Source organism: Glandiceps talaboti, chromosome 4 (assembly GCF_964340395.1).
Source record: "Glandiceps talaboti chromosome 4, keGlaTala1.1, whole genome shotgun sequence".
In the NCBI taxonomy this organism is placed as follows: Eukaryota; Metazoa; Hemichordata; class Enteropneusta; family Spengelidae; genus Glandiceps; species Glandiceps talaboti.
Window position 1 is genome coordinate 2,353,983 of NC_135552.1, and position 22,914 is coordinate 2,376,896.

The 22,914-nt window shown below is 34.4% G+C and overlaps 1 protein-coding gene across 1 annotated transcript in view; it reads left to right on the forward strand.

Moving 5' to 3' along the window:
* LOC144434466 (L-fucose dehydrogenase-like) overlaps positions 1-22,914 on the forward strand; it is a 41,583-nt gene that overhangs the window by 8,048 nt on the left and 10,621 nt on the right. The window contains exons 3-6 of the mRNA XM_078122917.1: positions 1,138-1,235; positions 5,091-5,157; positions 6,888-6,979; positions 12,452-12,556. Coding sequence (XP_077979043.1) covers positions 1,138-1,235; positions 5,091-5,157; positions 6,888-6,979; positions 12,452-12,556 — 362 coding nt within the window. The remainder of the gene's footprint in view (positions 1-1,137; positions 1,236-5,090; positions 5,158-6,887; positions 6,980-12,451; positions 12,557-22,914) is intronic.

Here is a 22,914-nt window from a genome sequence, read left to right on the forward strand (position 1 = left end):
CAAATTGTGTATTTCCTATAAAGTTAGTTGATATACCTTACAGTGTTAATGAATAATTTGCATAATTAATGATTTTCGGTGCATACTTCAATTTCAATACAAATTAGTACATAATGTTAACCACAACAAAGCAGGTACGTCCTATAAAATTTGGTGCTATAGCGTACAGTTTTAATGAAAAATTTGCATAATTAATGATTTTAGGTAACTACGTTGTATCTTAAAAATGCAAGCTTCAAATTTCGTATAATATGATACATATATCAACCATAATAATACACACCTGTCCTATGAAGTTTGTTGCTACAACTTTTACCTTTTAATGAGTATTTTGAATAATGAACAATATTCAGTAATTAAACAGTATCATGCAATCTTCAAATTCCGTATAATTTGGCACATACATTAACTTAAGAAAGCACGCTTGTCCAAAAACAAAGCCTGTTACCATAGTTTTTTTTTTATTTTAATGAGTTATTTGCATAATTAGAGATTCCCTTACGGGAGGCATTCAGTTTAAATCTGGTCCTATATGTTGTTCCTGTTTTTCTTGTTATTAGTGACAACTGGTAATCAAAACATGTCTAACCAATACTATATAATGCTCTTTTAAGAACTCGCAATTGCAAAGTTCTTTCACATACATCTTATTCTTTGCTTTGTGCATTGCCATGACAAAACTCTAGTCCTCATGGTGCCATATCTGGGATGGCCTTTTGAAATGCTTACCTGCAAAATGGCCAGAACTTCAGTAGTGATGGGTCACAGTATTCCATATTTTGACTGGACTATACATGAAATAGTAATACAATTTACTGTTGTTCATTATGTAATGAGACATGGTCACATCTGTTATTTTATTGACATCTTTATGGATGAGAATATTTTATCAAAGGTATTGATTTACCATAATTTGTTTGCTGTAGTTGGTGCCAGAATTATTGTATATGTTATTGTTTCTCCAGATATATGAAATGTATAGTACTGTAACTTGTAATATGATCATACTGTAAGCTCTTTACATACAGGTGTCTGATTTTTGTTTTTATAAACATGTGGAGGTTATTTTATTGATGCTATTCATTACAATAGTCTCTCTAACACATATGGCATTGTTTGTTTGTTTGTTGTTTGGAGGTGAAGCAGGAAAGAAGTTAGAATCAGAAGTAAATGCAATTGGACCTGGGGAAAGTTACTTTGTACCCTGTGATGTCACAAAGGAAGAAGAAATCAAAGTAATTATTGTCAATTATAAATCAGTTTCTGTACACTACAATTATAATATCAAATTCTAGATATGCATGATCAATGGGATATTGCTTATGTTAATGGTAAAAAACCCCAGGGCCTGTGTTTATATACATATGAAAAGCCTCCTAACTCTTATGTTAATGGTAAAAAACCCCAGGGCCTGTGTTTATATACATATGAAAAGCCTCCTAACTCTTATGTTAATGGTAAAAAACCCCAGGGCCTGTGTTTATATACATATGAAAAGCCTCCTAACTCTTATGTTAATGGTAAAAAACCCCAGGGCCTGTGTTTATATACATATGAAAAGCCTCCTAACTCTTATGTTAATGGTAAAAAACCCCAGGGCCTGTGTTTATATACATATGAAAAGCCTCCTAACTCTTATGTTAATGGTAAAAAAAACCAGGGCCTGTGTTTATATACATATGAAAAGCCTCCTAACTCTTATGTTAATGGTAAAAAAAACCAGGGCCTGGGTTTATATACATATGAAAAGCCTCCTAACTCTTATGTTAATGGTAAAAACCCCAGGGCCTGGGTTTATATACATATGAAAAGCCTCCTAACTCCCTGAGCTCTAGTACTAATTTTGATGCAAATTCATTGTGGGTTTGACATTAAACCCCATCCAAGAGATAGTTTCCCCCAACTGACCTTACCTTGTTCTCATATGAGTATGAAGCATGCAAAGCTATCATAGCTGTCACCATCCCACCAACTAAATACAATCTACTTGAATGTAAAGAGACACATGACTTAGGTAGCTAGAACCTTTGCTGTGCTCATCTTGACTATGTCCTCTCCACACACACGTAAGTAGCTAGAACCTTTGTTGTGTTCATCTTGACTATGTCCTCTCCACACACACACACATAAGTAGCTAGAACCTTTGCTGTGTTCATCTTGACTATAATGTCCTCTCCACACACACACACATAAGTAGCTAGAACCTTTGTTGTGTTCATCTTGACTATGTCCTTTCCACACACACACACATAAGTAGCTAGAACCTTTGTTGTGTTCATCTTGACTAATGTCCTCTCCATACACACACTTAGGTAGCTAGAACCTTTGCTGTGTTCATCTTGACTATGTCCTCTCCACACACACGTAGGTAGCTAGAACCTTTGCTGTGTTCATCTTGACTATGTCCTCTCCACACACACATAAGTAGCTAGAACCTTTGTTGTGTTCATCTTGACTATGTCCTCTCCACACACACACACATAAGTAGCTAGAACCTTTGTTGTGTTCATCTTGACTATGTCCTCTCCACACACACACATAAGTAGCTAGAACCTTTGTTGTGTTCATCTTGACTATGTCCTCTCCACACACACACGTAAGTAGCTAGAACCTTTGTTGTGTTCATCTTGACTATGTCCTCTCCACACACACGTAAGTAGCTAGAACCTTTGTTGTGTTCATCTTGACTAATGTCCTCTCCACACACACACATAAGTAGCTAGAACCTTTGTTGTGTTCATCTTGACTATGTCCTCTCCACACACACACGTAAGTAGCTAGAACCTTTGTTGTGTTCATCTTGACTATGTCCTCTCCACACACACATAAGTAGCTAGAACCTTTGTTGTGTTCATCTTGACTATGTCCTCTCCACACACACACGTAAGTAGCTAGAACCTTTGTTGTGTTCATCTTGACTATGTCCTCTCCACACACACACGTAAGTAGCTAGAACCTTTGCTGTGTTCATCTTGACTATGTCCTTTCCACACACACACATAAGTAGCTGGAACCTTTGTTGTGTTCATCTTGACTAATGTCCTCTCCACACACACACATAAGTAGCTAGAACCTTTGTTGTGTTCATCTTGACTATGTCCTCTCCACACACACACGTAAGTAGCTAGAACCTTTGTTGTGTTCATCTTGACTATGTCCTCTCCACACACACGTAAGTAGCTAGAACCTTTGTTGTGTTCATCTTGACTATGTCCTCTCCACACACACACATAAGTAGCTAGAACCTTTGTTGTGTTCATCTTGACTATGTCCTCTCCACACACACGTAAGTAGCTAGAACCTTTGTTGTGTTCATCTTGACTATGTCCTCTCCATACACACACATAGGTAGCTAGAACCTTTGCTGTGTTCATCTTGACTATGTCCTCTCCACACACACACACATAAGTAGCTAGAACCTTTGCTGTGTTCATCTTGACTATGTCCTCTCCACACACACATAAGTAGCTAGAACCTTTGCTGTGTTCATCTTGACTATGTCCTCTCCACACACACACACATAAGTAGCTAGAACCTTTGCTGTGTTCATCTTGACTATGTCCTCTCCACACACACATAAGTAGCTAGAACCTTTGTTGTGTTCATCTTGACTATGTCCTCTCCACACACACACACATAAGTAGCTAGAACCTTTGTTGTGTTCATCTTGACTATGTCCTCTCCACACACACATAAGTAGCTAGAACCTTTGCTGTGTTCATCTTGACTATGTCCTCTCCACACACACACATAAGTAGCTAGAAGGGACCTTTGTTGTGTTCATCTTGACTATGTCCTCTCCACACACACACATAGGTAGCTAGAACCTTTGCTGTGTTCATCTTGACTATGTCCTCTCCATACACACACATAAGTAGCTAGAACCTTTGCTGTGTTCATCTTGACTATGTCCTCTCCACACACACACTTAGGTAGCTAGAACCTTTGTTGTGTTCATCTTGACTATGTCCTCTCCACACACACGTAGGTAGCTAGAACCTTTGCTATGTTCATCTTGACTATGTCCTCTCCATACACACTTAGAATTTGCCCCAACAGGTCAGTATTAAAAGAATGCCCTCATAAGGAAAAAACTTCATCATCTGACAGAAGAAACAACTCAGACCAGCAATGTTAAACAAGCTTAAGTGTATGCAGCCACGCTACCATATATGCAAGGCATATCTGAGAAACTTTGTCAGATATACAGGAATGGCGTTCAAACCACATATCACTCTATGCTGCATGTAAGTCTCACCCAAGGATAAGACAACACCTATATACAGCCCTGCAGGGTGATATACAAGGTATCATACTGACCAAGTGTATATTGGTGAATCAGGAAAACCAGGATCAAGGAACATTGTAAATCTGTGAGGGATAGAACTGTAGCATCAGCTTTAGCTGAACATTCACACAGTTGTAATCATAACATTGACTGGGACTCTGTTTCCATTATTGATACATCTCCACATGATTTCCCGAGGAAGATCAGGGAGGCTATAAACATCAGACGCTACAATCCTATGATCAACAGAAGCGGGGACATCAAACTACCTAACATCTACAATTGGCTGATCATACTGCCACCAAGTGGTTGGCTGTAACTATGGAATTTGTCATTCTGATGTCCGATTCGTTGACCAAGACAGATTTAAAGCTCAAAGCTAAAAAAAAAATTTGAACTGCTTGTGTGTTATAACTGTTGTAATTCAAGTTCAGTATTAATGTCGCACTCACTTCAAGGGGAATGCCATTCTTGGAAATAGAGACATTTTCATAAACTATGGGTTCTGGAGAGTCATTTCATGATGTTACATCTTCTACAATTATTTGCAATTTCAGAGAAGCATCAAGTTGTACTTGTACTTTGATAGGGTATCTTTGCTATGGGCTATTGCATTATGGGAATCAGCAGAAATAATTTATTCAAGTTGCATACTGAATTATTATGAGTTTGTTTATAATAAAAAAAACAGTGTTAATACTCGAGCTCTGTAACTGTCTGTTTACTCAAATAGAGTCTTTTCAAGACTTCATTTCTTTAGTATGTTTGTTTTTAATTTTTTTTAATTTTTTAATACTTGCAGAATGTAGTTGAGAAGACGATAGAAAGATATGGGAAGATTGACTGTCTGGTAAATAATGCAGGCTGGCGTAAGTGAATGAATTCTTACAGATTTGTTAGTCCCCGCAGGACGAAGTCCAGGATGGGGACTTATGGCTTGGGTTCTGTCCGTCCGTCCGTCTGTCTGTCTGTCCGTCCAGAGTCGTTTCTTGGAGATACCTGGACTGATTTTTTTCGAACTTGGTACAGGGGCAACATACAATGGCATACATATGCACCTCAATTTGTTTCATGATACGATTCAATATGGCTGCCTAGCAGCCATTTTGTTTGCAAATTTTCCCTGTCCAAAGCCTTTTATTAAACTCAGACATGCTTGAACAGATCTCATTCAAAGTTGGTATTAGGAGAGTGTTGTATGACATACATGTGCATATTCATTGTTGTCGTGATACGATTCAATATGGCTGCCTGTCAGCCATTTTATTTGTGAATTTTCCCTGTCCAAAGCCATAACTCAGACATGCTTGAACAGATCTCATTCAAAGTTGGTATTAGGAGAGTGTTGTATGACATACATGTGCATATTCATTGTTGTCGTGATACGATTCAATATGGCTGCCTGTCAGCCATTTTGTTTGTGAATTTTCCATGTCCAAAGCCATAACTCAGACATGCTTGAAACAGATCTCATTCAAAGTTGGTATTAGGACAGTGTTCTATGACATACATGTGCATATTCATTGTTGTCGTGATACGATCCAATATGGGCACCTAGCAGCCATTTTGTTTGCGAATTTCCCTTGTCCAAAGCCATAACTCAGACATGCTTGAACAGATCTCATTCAAAGTTGGTATTAGGACAGTGTGCTATGGCATACCTGTGCATATCCATTTTCATCGTGATACGATCCAATATAGCTGCCTGGCAGCCATTTTGTTTGCGAATTTTTCATGTCCAAAGCCATAATTATGCCCATACGGTAGGCATTCAGTTTAAATCTATGATTTGCCCTTACAGGAGGCATTCAGTTTAAATCTATGATTTGCCCTTATGGGAGGCATTCAGTTTAAATCTATGGTTTGCCCTTATAGGAGGCATTCAGTTTAAACCTATGGTTTGCCCTTACGGGAGGCATTCAGTTTAAATCTATGATTTGCCCTTATGGGAGGCATTCAGTTTAAATCTATGGTTTGTCCTTATGAGAGGCATTCAGTTTAAATCTTTGGTTTGCCCTTACGGAAGGCATTCAGTTTAAATCTATGATTTGCCCTTACGGGAGGCATTCAGTTTAAATCTATGATTTGCCCTTATGGGAGGCATTCAGTTTAAACCTATGGTTTGCCCTTACGGGAGGCATTCAGTTTAAACCTATGGTTTGCCCTTATGAGAGGCATTCAGTTTAAATCTATGTTTTGCCCTTATGAGAGGCATTCAGTTTAAATCTATGGTATGCCCTTACAGGAGGAATTCAGTTTAAATCCTCGGTTTGCCCTTATGAGAGGCATTCAGTTTAAATCTATGGTTTGCCCTTATGAGGCATTCAGTTTAAATCTCGTTATGTACATGATGTCATTGTTTAGGATATGGTGACTTTGTCTATATCTATGTGTTCCAGAAACAGTTTTGTAATAGCTATAATTCTATGACCCAGCCACAAACAGTGAGATATATGAAAATGCTTCTCATGTCTACATCGGATATATTTCTAAGATCTTCCTTCCATCTTCCTGTTTTTTGCTATCAATCATGCAATCTCAGTTTGTCATTCATACAAATAAGGAAATGTCAAATTGTATTTTTTCTTAATTTCAATAGACCCACCTGAGGAAACAATAGATGATATATCAGCAGAGCATTTTAGAGACTTATTTAATTTGAATCTCATTAATTACTTTTTATTTAGCAAGGTAAGTAAACTAACAATCTACACACACAGTCTATGACTTGATATACAGGGTAGACTAAGTAAACATTCTACACACAGTCTATAACATCTATGACATGATAGACAGAGTAAACAAAGTAAACATTCTACACACACAGTCTATAACATCTATGACTTGATATACAGGGTAGACTAAGTAAACATTCTACACACAGTCTATAACATCTATGACTTGATATACAGGGTAGACTAGTAAACATTCTACACACAGTCTATAACATCTATAACATGATAGAGTAAACTAAGTAAACATTCTACACACACAGTCTATAACATCTATGACTTGATAGACAGGGTAGACTAAGTAAACATTCTACACACACAGTCTATAACATCTATAACATGATAGGCAGAGAAAACTATGTAAACATTCTACACACAGTCTATAACATCAGTGACTTGATAGACAGGATAGACTAATTAAACATAGTATACACACAGTCTATAACATCTATAACATGATAGACAGAGTAAACTAAGTAAATATTCTACACACACAGTCTATAACATCTATAACATGATAGACAGGGCAGACTAAGTAAACATTCTACACAGTCTATAACATGATAGAGTAAACTAAGTAAACATTCTACACACACAGTCTATAACATCTATGACTTGATAGACAGGGTAGACTAAGTAAACATTCTACACACACAGTCTATAATATCTATGACTTGATAGACAGGGTAGACTAAGTAAACATTCTACACACACAGTCTATAATATGTGATTTGATAGACAGGGCAGACCAAGTAAACATTCTACGCACACAGTCTATAATATGTGATTTGATAGACAGGGCAGACCAAGTAAACATTCTACGCACACAGTCTATAACATCTATAACATGATAGGGCAGACTAAGTAAACATTCTACACACACAGTCTATAAGATCTATAACATGATAGACAGGGTAGACTAAGTAAACATTCTACACACATAGTCTATAACATGTGACTTGATAGATAGGGTAGACTAAGTAAACATTATACACAGTCTATAACATCTTTGACTTGATAGACAGGTAGACTAAGTAAACATTATACACACACAGCCTATAACATCAGTGACTTGATAGACAGGATAGACTAATTAAACATAGTATACACACAGTCTATAACATCTATAACATGATAGACAGAGTAAACTAAGTAAATATTCTACACACACAGTCTATAACATCTATAACATGATAGACAGGGCAGACTAAGTAAACATTCTACACACAGTCTATAACATGATAGACAGAGTAAACTAAGTAAACATTCTACACACACAGTCTATAACATCTATGACTTGATAGACAGGGTAGACTAAGTAAACATTCTACACACACAGTCTATAATATCTATGACTTGATAGACAGGGTAGACTAAGTAAACATTCTACACACACAGTCTGTAATATTTGATAGACAGGGCAGACCAAGTAAACATTCTACGCACACAGTCTATAACATCTATAACATGATAGGGCAGACTAAGTAAACATTCTACTCACACAGTCTATAAGATCTATAACATGATAGACAGGGTAGACTAAGTAAACATTCTACACACATAGTCTATAACATGTGACTTGATGGATAGGGTAGACTAAGTAAACATTATACACAGTCTATAACATCTTTGATTTGATAGACAGGTAGACTAAGTAAACATTCTACACACACAGTCTATACCATCAGTGACTTGATAGACAGGGTAGACTAAGTAAACATTCTACACACACAGTCTATAACATCTTTGACTTGATAGACAGGTAGACTAAGTAAACATTCTACACACACAGTCTATAACATTGACTTGATAAACAGGGCAGACTAAGTAAACATTCTACACACAGTCTATAACATCAGTGACTTGATAGACAGGGTAGACTAAGTAAACATTCTAAACACACAGTCTGTAACATCAGTGACTTGATAGGCAGGGTAGACTAAGTAAACATTCTACACACACAGTCTATAACATCAGTGACTTGATAGACAGGGCAGACTAAGTAAACATTCTACACACAGTTTATAACATCAGTGACTTGATAGATAGGGTAGACTAAGTAAACATTCTACACAGTCTATAACATCTATAACATGATAGACAGGGCAGACTAAGTAAACATTCTACACACAAAGTCTATAACATCTATGACTTGATAGACAGGGTAGACTAAGTAAACATTCTATACACACAGTCTATAACATCTTTAATAATGATAATAATTTTAATAATAATCTTTATTGTCCATTTGTTAAAAACATATGGAAAATTTCCTTTTGGCATCACAGGTCCTAAAAACACAAGCATCACAAAGACATGTATACAAAAGCATAAGTCAATCAAATATCACAAATGTAAAAGCTCTATAAAATATGATTCTAATCACACACAATTAAAACTCTGAATTTAAAATGGCAACAGCTCGTGGTATAAAAGATTTCTTAAAACAGTTTTTACGTGCAAGAGGAACTTCAAGTCTGCGACCTGACAGAAGAAATTTAAAGTTTGAGTGAAGTGGATGTGTTTGATCTGCAAGAATTTGAATTGACTTCCGTCTATGTGATTTAATATAAAGATCAGGAAGCTGTAATAGATTAGAACCAATGATCTTTCCTGACAACTTTACAATACTCGCCAATCTTGTTGTGTCTTTAACAGAAAGATTACCATACCAAGACACAATATTAAATGTTAGAAAACTCTCAATTAATGAACGGTACACTGATTCTAAAATATCCTTAATGACATCAAAATCTTTGAGTTTACAAAGTAGATACAAACGTTGCTGTGCTTTCTTAAAAATGTAACCAACATTTTTTGTGAATTTAAGATTCAAATCTAAAAGGGTACCAAGATACTTAAAAATAGACACCTGTCCTACTTGTTGTCCATTTATCACAGCAGGAGAGCCAAAAGTCACGTCTTGTCGTCGTCCTCTTCCTAAATACATTTCTTTCGTTTTACGAACATTGAGTTCAAGGAAACTATCTGCAAACCATGAGGTTAGATAATCAATGTAATTAAAATACTCCGCAAGGGAGGACTCTTCTTTGAGACGGGCGACAAGCGCCATGTCATCTGCAAATTTTATAAGGGTTAGAATGACATTGTTACATGTCACCTCATTTGTATACGCTGAGAAGAGGATGGGAGACAAGACGCAACCTTGGGGAACACCAGTATTCAGTACCAGTTCCTCAGACAGATGACCTTGAATTTTCACACGCTGTGGCCGATCCCTTAGAAATACATTAATCTAACGTATTAGAGTTGTGTTAGTCTGCAAATCAAGTAGACGTTGTAATAAAATGTGCGGTTGAATTGTATTGAATACAGATGAGAAGTCCATGAATAAAATTCGGACACCGCGGGAATCTAGATGTTGTGAGATCAAGTTGAACAATGTTAAAGTGGCATCTTCCACACCCCCGTTTAGCTTTGTACGCAAACTGTAACGGGTCCATTCGATCAGCCATGGATGCGGTCAGTTTATTGCACAATATCCTTTCCATGCATTTACAGAGAATAGATGTCAAGGCTACTGGTCTAAAATCATTACAAAGCTTAGCACTAGCTATTTTGGGGATGGGTATAATGGTCGATGTTTTCCAAATACGAGGAGTAAATTCGTTATCCAGAAATAGTTGGAAAAGCCTAGTAAACAAGGATCCTAGTTGCAAAGTGCATTCTTTGAGAACTCTACCTTTTAGACAATCTGGCCCGGGAGCCTTACGTGGATTAACCCGTGAGAGAACCTTAGTTACTTCATGACTCTGATATAATCGGCATATTATCTAATTTATCACAAAGCTCATCACATTCCTTTCTAAAACGTGAATAAAATACATTTAGGTCATTCGCAAAAGCAATGGGATCATTACACTGTATACTTTGTTTTTGTTGTTTTCTACCCATCATCCTATTCAAGCCATTCCATGCTTCATAAGCATTACCCCCTCTAAACTTCTCTTCAACTTTACTTTTATATTTACGTTTTGCTATCTTAGCCTTACTCCTAAACTCCCTCTGTAACTGTTTAACCTGTTGCGTATCTTTCTCTACAAATGCAATTTTTTTCTGATTTAGACAATGCTTTAAATCTTTGCTTAGCCAGGGTTTGTTGTTAGGAAAAATGTGTATTGTTTTTGTTGGGATAATAGAGTTCACACACAATTGAATATAAGATGTGATGGTATCAGTCAAATTTTCGGTATTCGTGCAACAGCTTTCAAAAAATACATCCCAGTCAGTTGTTTCAAAACAGGCCTGTAGCTGATCGACGCTGTTTGGTTTGGTTTATCTTTGACTTGATAAACAGGGCAGACTAAGTAAACATTCTACACACACAGTCTATAACATCTATGACTTGATAGACAGGGTAGACTAAGTAAACATTCTACACACACAGTCTATAACATCTATGACTTGATAGACAGGGTAGACTAAGTAAACATTCTACACACACAGTCTATAACATATGACTTGATAGACAGGGCAGACTAAGTAAATATTCTACACACACAGTCTATAACATCTATGACTTGATAGACAGGGCAGACTAAGTAAACATTCTACACACACAGTCTATAACATCAGTGACTTGATAGACAGGACAGACTAAGTAAACATTGTACACACAGTCTATAACATCTATGACTTGATAGACAGGGCAAACTAGATGTATAAAGTAAACATTGTACACACACAGTCTATAACATCAGTGACTTGATAGACAGGGCAAACTAGATGTATAAAGTAAACATTGTACACACACAGTCTATAACATCAGTGACTTGATAGACAGGGCAAACTAGATGTATAAAGTAAACATTGTACACACACAGTCTGTAATATGAGTCACTTGATGAGCAATTGTTTTATTCTTCAGAGAATTCGAAATGACAAAAAAAATTTGATAAGAATACTATGTCTATAAACATTGATATAGCCTAGCTGATAGATTGTCTATAAATATTGATCTAGCCTAGCTAATAGATTGTGTATAAACATTGATATAGCGTAGCTAATAGATTGTCTATAAATGTTGATATAGCCTAGCTAATATATTGTCTATAAACATTGATATAGCCTAGCTAATAGATTGTCTATAAATATTGATATAGCCTAGCCATAGACGCTTCCCCCCACGTAGGAGGGTCTATGGCCTAGCTAATAGATTGTCATAAAACCACTTAGGCACTGGCTTGTGAGATTGCGCCAGTAATGGTATAAAAGTGTTGGTATGGTGACTATAATACATACAACATTGTCTAGTTGACTTTTGATTATCCCATAATGAAGTACAGCAGAATATATGGTATTTACATAGAAGTAGAAGTCAGAGAAATTGTCTTGGAAAGGAGAAAAGCTTGAAATGTATTTATTGATAATTGTGAGATATGGAGAGTTAACTATTGTTTTTCCATTTTAGTATTCACTTCCACATCTCAGAAAGACAAAAGGTAACATTATAAATATGTCCAGTCTGGTTGCAAAAATTGGTCAACAGCATGCTGTGCCATATGTTACCACTAAGGTAAGTGTATTACAATGATAAATTAATGTTATACTATATAGCTGAGTACACAAACATCAATAATCAATATTATTGAACAAAAACAATTCTGTATTGCCCTTATGAATTGTTACATTAAGTAAACTACCGGTATGTACTCTTCATAATTTATACAATTACATTAAGTAAACTACCGGTATGTACTCTTCATAATTTATACAATTACATTAAGTAAACTACCGGTATGTACTCTTCATAATTTATACAATTACATTAAGTAAACTACCGGTATGTACTCTTCATAATTTATACAATTACATTAAGTAAACTACCGGTATGTACTCTTCATAATTTATACAATTACATTAAGTAAAGTACCGGTATGTACTCTTCATAATTTATACAATTACATTAAGTAAACTACCGGTATGTACTCTTCATAATTTATACAGTTACATTAAGTAAACTACCGGTATGTACTCTTCATAATTTATACAATTACATTAAGTAAACTATCGGTATATACTCTTCATAATTTATACAATTACATTAAGTAAACTATCGGTATGTACTCTTCATAATTTATACAATTACATTAAGTAAACTATCGGTATGTACTCTTCATAATTTATACAATTACATTAAGTAAACTACCGGTATGTACTCTTCATAATTTATACAATTACATTAAGTAAACTACCGGTATGTACTCTTCATAATTTATACAATTACATTAAGTAAACTACCGGTATGTACTCTTCATAATTTATACAATTACATTAAGTAAACTACCGGTATGTACTCTTCATAATTTATACAATTACATTAAGTAAACTACCGGTATGTACTCTTCATAATTTATACAATTACATTAAGTAAACTACCGGTATGTACTCTTCATAATTTATACAATTACATTAAGTAAACTACCGGTATGTACTCTTCATAATTTATACAATTACATTAAGTAAACTACCGGTATGTACTCTTCATAATTTATACAATTACATTAAGTAAACTACCGGTATGTACTCTTCATAATTTATACAATTACATTAAGTAAACTACCGGTATGTACTCTTCATAATTTATACAATTACATTAAGTAAACTACCGGTATGTACTCTTCATAATTTATACAATTACATTAAGTAAACTACCGGTATGTACTCTTCATAATTTATACAATTACATTAAGTAAACTACCGGTATGTACTCTTCATAATTTATACAATTACATTAAGTAAACTACCGGTATGTACTCTTCATAATTTATACAATTACATTAAGTAAACTACCGGTATGTACTCTTCATAATTTATACAATTACATTAAGTAAACTACCGGTATGTACTCTTCATAATTTATACAATTACATTAAGTAAACTACCGGTATGTACTCTTCATAATTTATACAATTACATTAAGTAAACTACCGGTATGTACTCTTCATAATTTATACAATTACATTAAGTAAACTACCGGTATGTACTCTTCATAATTTATACAATTACATTAAGTAAACTACCGGTATGTACTCTTCATAATTTATACAATTACATTAAGTAAACTACCGGTATGTACTCTTCATAATTTATACAATTACATTAAGTAAACTACCGGTATGTACTCTTCATAATTTATACAATTACATTAAGTAAACTACCGGTATGTACTCTTCATAATTTATACAATTACATTAAGTAAACTACCGGTATGTACTCTTCATAATTTATACAATTACATTAAGTAAACTACCGGTATGTACTCTTCATAATTTATACAATTACATTAAGTAAACTACCGGTATGTACTCTTCATAATTTATACAATTACATTAAGTAAACTACCGGTATGTACTCTTCATAATTTATACAATTACATTAAGTAAACTACCGGTATGTACTCTTCATAATTTATACAATTACATTAAGTAAACTACCGGTATGTACTCTTCATAATTTATACAATTACATTAAGTAAACTACCGGTATGTACTCTTCATAATTTATACAATTACATTAAGTAAACTACCGGTATGTACTCTTCATAATTTATACAATTACATTAAGTAAACTACCGGTATGTACTCTTCATAATTTATACAATTACATTAAGTAAACTACCGGTATGTACTCTTCATAATTTATACAATTACATTAAGTAAACTACCGGTATGTACTCTTCATAATTTATACAATTACATTAAGTAAACTACTGGTATGTACTCTTCATAATTTATACAATTACATTAAGTAAACTACCGGTATGTACTCTTCATAATTTATACAATTACATTAAGTAAACTACCGGTATGTACTCTTCATAATTTATACAATTACATTAAGTAAACTACCGGTATGTACTCTTCATAATTTATACAATTACATTAAGTAAACTACCGGTATGTACTCTTCATAATTTATACAATTACATTAAGTAAACTACCGGTATGTACTCTTCATAATTTATACAATTACATTAAGTAAACTACCGGTATGTACTCTTCATAATTTATACAATTACATTAAGTAAACTACCGGTATGTACTCTTCATAATTTATACAATTACATTAAGTAAACTACCGGTATGTACTCTTCATAATTTATACAATTACATTAAGTAAACTACCGGTATGTACTCTTCATAATTTATACAATTACATTAAGTAAACTACCGGTATGTACTCTTCATAATTTATACAATTACATTAAGTAAACTACCGGTATGTACTCTTCATAATTTATACAATTACATTAAGTAAACTACCGGTATGTACTCTTCATAATTTATACAATTACATTAAGTAAACTACCGGTATGTACTCTTCATAATTTATACAATTACATTAAGTAAACTACCGGTATGTACTCTTCATAATTTATACAATTACATTAAGTAAACTACCGGTATGTACTCTTCATAATTTATACAATTACATTAAGTAAACTACCGGTATGTACTCTTCATAATTTATACAATTACATTAAGTAAACTACCGGTATGTACTCTTCATAATTTATACAATTACATTAAGTAAACTACCGGTATGTACTCTTCATAATTTATACAATTACATTAAGTAAACTACCGGTATGTACTCTTCATAATTTATACAATTACATTAAGTAAACTACCGGTATGTACTCTTCATAATTTATACAATTACATTAAGTAAACTACCGGTATGTACTCTTCATAATTTATACAATTACATTAAGTAAACTACCGGTATGTACTCTTCATAATTTATACAATTACATTAAGTAAACTACCGGTATGTACTCTTCATAATTTATACAATTACATTAAGTAAACTACCGGTATGTACTCTTCATAATTTATACAATTACATTAAGTAAACTACCGGTATGTACTCTTCATAATTTATACAATTACATTAAGTAAACTACCGGTATGTACTCTTCATAATTTATACAATTACATTAAGTAAACTACCGGTATGTACTCTTCATAATTTATACAATTACATTAAGTAAACTACCGGTATGTACTCTTCATAATTTATACAATTACATTAAGTAAACTACCGGTATGTACTCTTCATAATTTATACAATTACATTAAGTAAACTACCGGTATGTACTCTTCATAATTTATACAATTACATTAAGTAAACTACCGGTATGTACTCTTCATAATTTATACAATTACATTAAGTAAACTACCGGTATGTACTCTTCATAATTTATACAATTACATTAAGTAAACTACCGGTATGTACTCTTCATAATTTATACAATTACATTAAGTAAACTACCGGTATGTACTCTTCATAATTTATACAATTACATTAAGTAAACTACCGGTATGTACTCTTCATAATTTATACAATTACATTAAGTAAACTACCGGTATGTACTCTTCATAATTTATACAATTACATTAAGTAAACTACCGGTATGTACTCTTCATAATTTATACAATTACATTAAGTAAACTACCGGTATGTACTCTTCATAATTTATACAATTACATTAAGTAAACTACCGGTATGTACTCTTCATAATTTATACAATTACATTAAGTAAACTACCGGTATGTACTCTTCATAATTTATACAATTACATTAAGTAAACTACCGGTATGTACTCTTCATAATTTATACAATTACATTAAGTAAACTACCGGTATGTACTCTTCATAATTTATACAATTACATTAAGTAAACTACCGGTATGTACTCTTCATAATTTATACAATTACATTAAGTAAACTACCGGTATGTACTCTTCATAATTTATACAATTACAATAGAAGTCAGTTATTGAAGTTGAAACAAATCGGCTTCAATGACATTTTTACTAATGTTACTAGTTTATTGATGTGTATGACACAATTGAAATATTTATTTGTTGATTCATTTATTGTTTGAATCTGACTCAAGGCCCATATAAACAAGCATAAAAAGTAATGGTATAAAATCAATAGAGAATATCTCTCCAATGGTTGCACTGGAGAGAATCACATGAATACATGAATAAACACACTGTCCATAAACATTGCTACTGTCTGCCACTGCCATTCTCATAAACAAAGTTGTAGACACTCTTCCCAACAAGTTCACCAAAAGACAAAACTGAATAAAAAAACAAACATAGCAGACCTAACCTTAATTTGACTAGAGCAAAAGGCAAAATTCCTGCATAGAAAGTTACCATGTATGTAAAGTAATCGCATTTGTCTAGTAATATCATCATCACCCATGAAGCTACTGAGAACAATTTCACACCCAGATATAATGTCTTGAACAATACTATTGTTACATTTGAATACATTGGTATATCTGACAAATGTATATTTTGTTACAATGTATATATGATTTGGAGTTGATCTGCTAACTACATTTGTAACTTTCACTAAGAGAGACACAAAGTCAACTACATTTGTAACTTTCACTAAGAGAGACACAAAGTCAACTACATTTGTAACTTTCACTAAGAGAGACACAAAGTCAACTACATTTGTAACTTTCACTAAGAGAGACACAAAGTCAACTACATTTGTAACTTTCACTAAGAGAGACACAAAGTCAACTACATTTGTAACTTTCACTAAGAGAGACACAAAGTCAACTACATTTGTAACTTTCACTAAGAGAGACACAAAGTCAACTACATTTGTAACTTTCACTAAGAGAGACACAAAGTCAACTACATTTGTAACTTTCATTTGTCTTAACAGTTAATAGAAGGAAATAACATGATGATGAGGTTGTTGTTTGTTAAGAATTGTCAATGAAATATGTTTGCCTTAGCAAGGTTTGTTTGAGTACTAATATGTGTTGTGTCAATCACAGGGTGCAATTGAGTACTAGGGTACAATTGAGTACTAATATGTGTTGTGTCAATCACAGGGTACAATTGAGTACTAATATGTGTTGTGTCAATCACAGGGTACAATTGAGTACTAATATGTGTTGTGTCAATCACAGGGTACAATTGAGTACTAATATGTGTTGTGTCAATCACAGGGTACAATTGAGTACTAATATGTGTTGTGTCAATCACAGGGTACAATTGAGTACTAATATGTGTTGTGTCAATCACAGGGTACAATTGAGTACTAATATGTGTTGTGTCAATCACAGGGTGCAATTGAGTACTAATATGTGTTGTGTCAATCACAGGGTACAATTGAGTACTAGGGTACAATTGAGTACTAATATGTGTTGTGTCAATCACAGGGTACAATTGAGTACTAATATGTGTTGTGTCAATCACAGGGTACAATTGAGTACTAGGGTACAATTGAGTACTAATATGTGTTGTGTCAATCACAGGGTACAATTGAGTACTAATATGTGTTGTGTCAATCACAGGGTACAATTGAGTACTAGGGTACAATTGAGTACTAATATGTGTTGTGTCAATCACAGGGTACAATTGAGTACTAGGGTACAATTGAGTACTAATATGTGTTGTGTCAATCACAGGGTACAATTGAGTACTAATATGTGTTGTGTCAATCACAGGGTACAATTGAGTACTAGGGTACAATTGAGTACTAATATGTGTTGTGTCAATCACAGGGTACAATTGAGTACTAATATGTGTTGTGTCAATCACAGGGTACAATTGAGTACTAGGGTACAATTGAGTACTAATATGTGTTGTGTCAATCACAGGGTACAATTGAGTACTAGGGTACAATTGAGTACTAATATGTGTTGTGTCAATCACAGGGTACAATTGAGTACTAGGGTACAATTGAGTACTAATATGTGTTGTGTCAATCACAGGGTACAATTGAGTACTAATATGTGTTGTGTCAATCACAGGGTACAATTGAGTACTAGGGTACAATTGAGTACTAATATGTGTTGTGTCAATCACAGGGTACAATTGAGTACTAGGGTACAATTGAGTACTAATATGTGTTGTGTCAATCACAGGGTACAATTGAGTACTAGGGTACAATTGAGTACTAATATGTGTTGTGTCAATCACAGGGTACAATTGAGTACTAATATGTGTTGTGTCAATCACAGGGTACAATTGAGTACTAATATGTGTTGTGTCAATCACAGGGTGCAATTGAGTACTAATATGTGTTGTGTCAATCACAGGGTACAATTGAGTACTAATATGTGTTGTGTCAATCACAGGGTACAATTGAGTACTAGGGTACAATTGAGTACTAATATGTGTTGTGTCAATCACAGGGTACAATTGAGTACTAGGGTACAATTGAGTACTAATATGTGTTGTGTCAATCACAGGGTACAATTGAGTACTAGGGTACAATTGAGTACTAATATGTGTTGTGTCAATCACAGGGTACAATTGAGTACTAGGGTACAATTGAGTACTAATATGTGTTGTGTCAATCACAGGGTACAATTGAGTACTAATATGTGTTGTGTCAATCACAGGGTGCAATTGAGTACTAATATGTGTTGTGTCAATCACAGGGTACAATTGAGTACTAATATGTGTTGTGTCAATCACAGGGTACAATTGAGTACTAATATGTGTTGTGTCAATCACAGGGTGCAATTGAGTACTAATATGTGTTGTGTCAATCACAGGGTACAATTGAGTACTAATATGTGTTGTGTCAATCACAGGGTACAATTGAGTACTAATATGTGTTGTGTCAATCACAGGGTACAATTGAGTACTAATATGTGTTGTGTCAATCACAGGGTGCAATTGAGTACTAATATGTGTTGTGTCAATCACAGGGTACAATTGAGTACTAATATGTGTTGTGTCAATCACAGGGTGCAATTGAGTACTAATATGTGTTGTGTCAATCACAGGGTACAATTGAGTACTAATATGTGTTGTGTCAATCACAGGGTACAATTGAGTACTAGGGTACAATTGAGTACTAATATGTGTTGTGTCAATTACAGGGTACAATTGAGTACTAGGGTACAATTGAGTACTAATATGTGTTGTGTCAATCACAGGGTGCAATTGAGTACTAGGGTACAATTGAGTACTAATATGTGTTGTGTCAGTCACAGGGTACAATTGAGTACTAGGGTACAATTGAGTACTAATATGTGTTGTGTCAATCACAGGGTACAATTGAGTACTAATATGTGTTGTGTCAATCACAGGGTACAATTGAGTACTAATATGTGTTGTGTCAATCACAGGGTACAATTGAGTACTAATATGTGTTGTGTCAATCACAGGGTGCAATTGAGTACTAGGGTACAATTGAGTACTAATATGTGTTGTGTCAATCACAGGGTACAATTGAGTACTAGGGTACAATTGAGTACTAATATGTGTTGTGTCAATCACAGGGTACAATTGAGTACTAATATGTGTTGTGTCAATTACAGGGTGCAATTGAGTACTAGGGTACAATTGAGTACTAATATGTGTTGTGTCAATCACAGGGTACAATTGAGTACTAGTATGTGTTGTGTCAATCACAGGGTACAATTGAGTACTAGGGTACAATTGAGTACTAATATGTGTTGTGTCAATCACAGGGTACAATTGAGTACTAGGGTACAATTGAGTACTAATATGTGTTGTGTCAATCACAGGGTACAATTGAGTACTAATATGTGTTGTGTCAATCACAGGGTACAATTGAGTACTAGGGTACAATTGAGTACTAATATGTGTTGTGTCAATCACAGGGTGCAATTGAGTACTAGGGTACAATTGAGTACTAATATGTGTTGTGTCAATCACAGGGTACAATTGAGTACTAATATGTGTTGTGTCAATCACAGGGTACAATTGAGTACTAGGGTACAATTGAGTACTAATATGTGTTGTGTCAATCACAGGGTACAATTGAGTACTAGGGTACAATTGAGTACTAATATGTGTTGTGTCAATCACAGGGTGCAATTGAGTACTAATATGTGTTGTGTCAATCACAGGGTACAATTGAGTACTAATATGTGTTGTGTCAATCACAGGGTGCAATTGAGTACTAGGGTACAATTGAGTACTAATATGTGTTGTGTCAGTCACAGGGTACAATTGAGTACTAGGGTACAATTGAGTACTAATATGTGTTGTGTCAATCACAGGGTACAATTGAGTACTAATATGTGTTGTGTCAATCACAGGGTACAATTGAGTACTAATATGTGTTGTGTCAATCACAGGGTACAATTGAGTACTAACATGTGTTGTGTCAATCACAGGGTACAATTGAGTACTAGGGTACAATTGAGTACTAATATGTGTTGTGTCAATCACAGGGTACAATTGAGTACTAGGGTACAATTGAGTACTAATATGTGTTGTGTCAATCACAGGGTACAATTGAGTACTAGGGTACAATTGAGTACTAATATGTGTTGTGTCAGTCACAGGGTACAATTGAGTACTAATATGTGTTGTGTCAATTACAGGGTACAATTGAGTACTAATATGTGTTGTGTCAATCACAGGGTACAATTGAGTACTAATATGTGTTGTGTCAATCACAGGGTACAATTGAGTACTAATATGTGTTGTGTCAATCACAGGGTACAATTGAGTACTAATATGTGTTGTGTCAATTACAGGGTACAATTGAGTACTAATATGTGTTGTGTCAATCACAGGGTACAATTGAGTACTAATATGTGTTGTGTCAATCACAGGGTACAATTGAGTACTAATATGTGTTGTGTCAATTACAGGGTACAATTGAGTACTAATATGTGTTGTGTCAATCACAGGGTACAATTGAGTACTAGGGTACAATTGAGTACTAATATGTGTTGTGTCAATCACAGGGTACAATTGAGTACTAATATGTGTTGTGTCAATCACAGGGTACAATTGAGTACTAGGGTACAATTGAGTACTAATATGTGTTGTGTCAATTACAGGGTACAATTGAGTACTAGGGTACAATTGAGTACTAATATGTGTTGTGTCAATCACAGGGTACAATTGAGTACTAGGGTACAATTGAGTACTAATATGTGTTGTGTCAATCACAGGGTACAATTGAGTACTAATATGTGTTGTGTCAATCACAGGGTACAATTGAGTACTAGGGTACAATTGAGTACTAATATGTGTTGTGTCAGTCACAGGGTACAATTGAGTACTAGGGTACAATTGAGTACTAATATGTGTTGTGTCAATCACAGGGTACAATTGAGTACTAGGGTACAGTTGAGTACTAATATGTGTTGTGTCAATCACAGGGTACAATTGAGTACTAATATGTGTTGTGTCAATCACAGGGTACAATTGAGTACTAGGGTACAATTGAGTACTAATATGTGTTGTGTCAATCACAGGGTACAATTGAGTACTAATATGTGTTGTGTCAATCACAGGGTACAATTGAGTACTAGGGTACAATTGAGTACTAATATGTGTTGTGTCAGTCACAGGGTACAATTGAGTACTAATATGTGTTGTGTCAATCACAGGGTACAATTGAGTACTAATATGTGTTGTGTCAATCACAGGGTACAATTGAGTACTAGGGTACAATTGAGTACTAATATGTGTTGTGTCAATCACAGGGTACAATTGAGTACTAATATGTGTTGTGTCAATCACAGGGTACAATTGAGTACTAGGGTACAATTGAGTACTAATATGTGTTGTGTCAGTCACAGGGTACAATTGAGTACTAATATGTGTTGTGTCAATCACAGGGTACAATTGAGTACTAATATGTGTTGTGTCAATCACAGGGTACAATTGAGTACTAATATGTGTTGTGTCAATTACAGGGTACAATTGAGTACTAGGGTACAATTGAGTACTAATATGTGTTGTGTCAATCACAGGGTGCAATTGAGTACTAATATGTGTTGTGTCAATCACAGGGTACAATTGAGTACTAGGGTACAATTGAGTACTAATATGTGTTGTGTCAATCACAGGGTACAATTGAGTACTAATATGTGTTGTGTCAATCACAG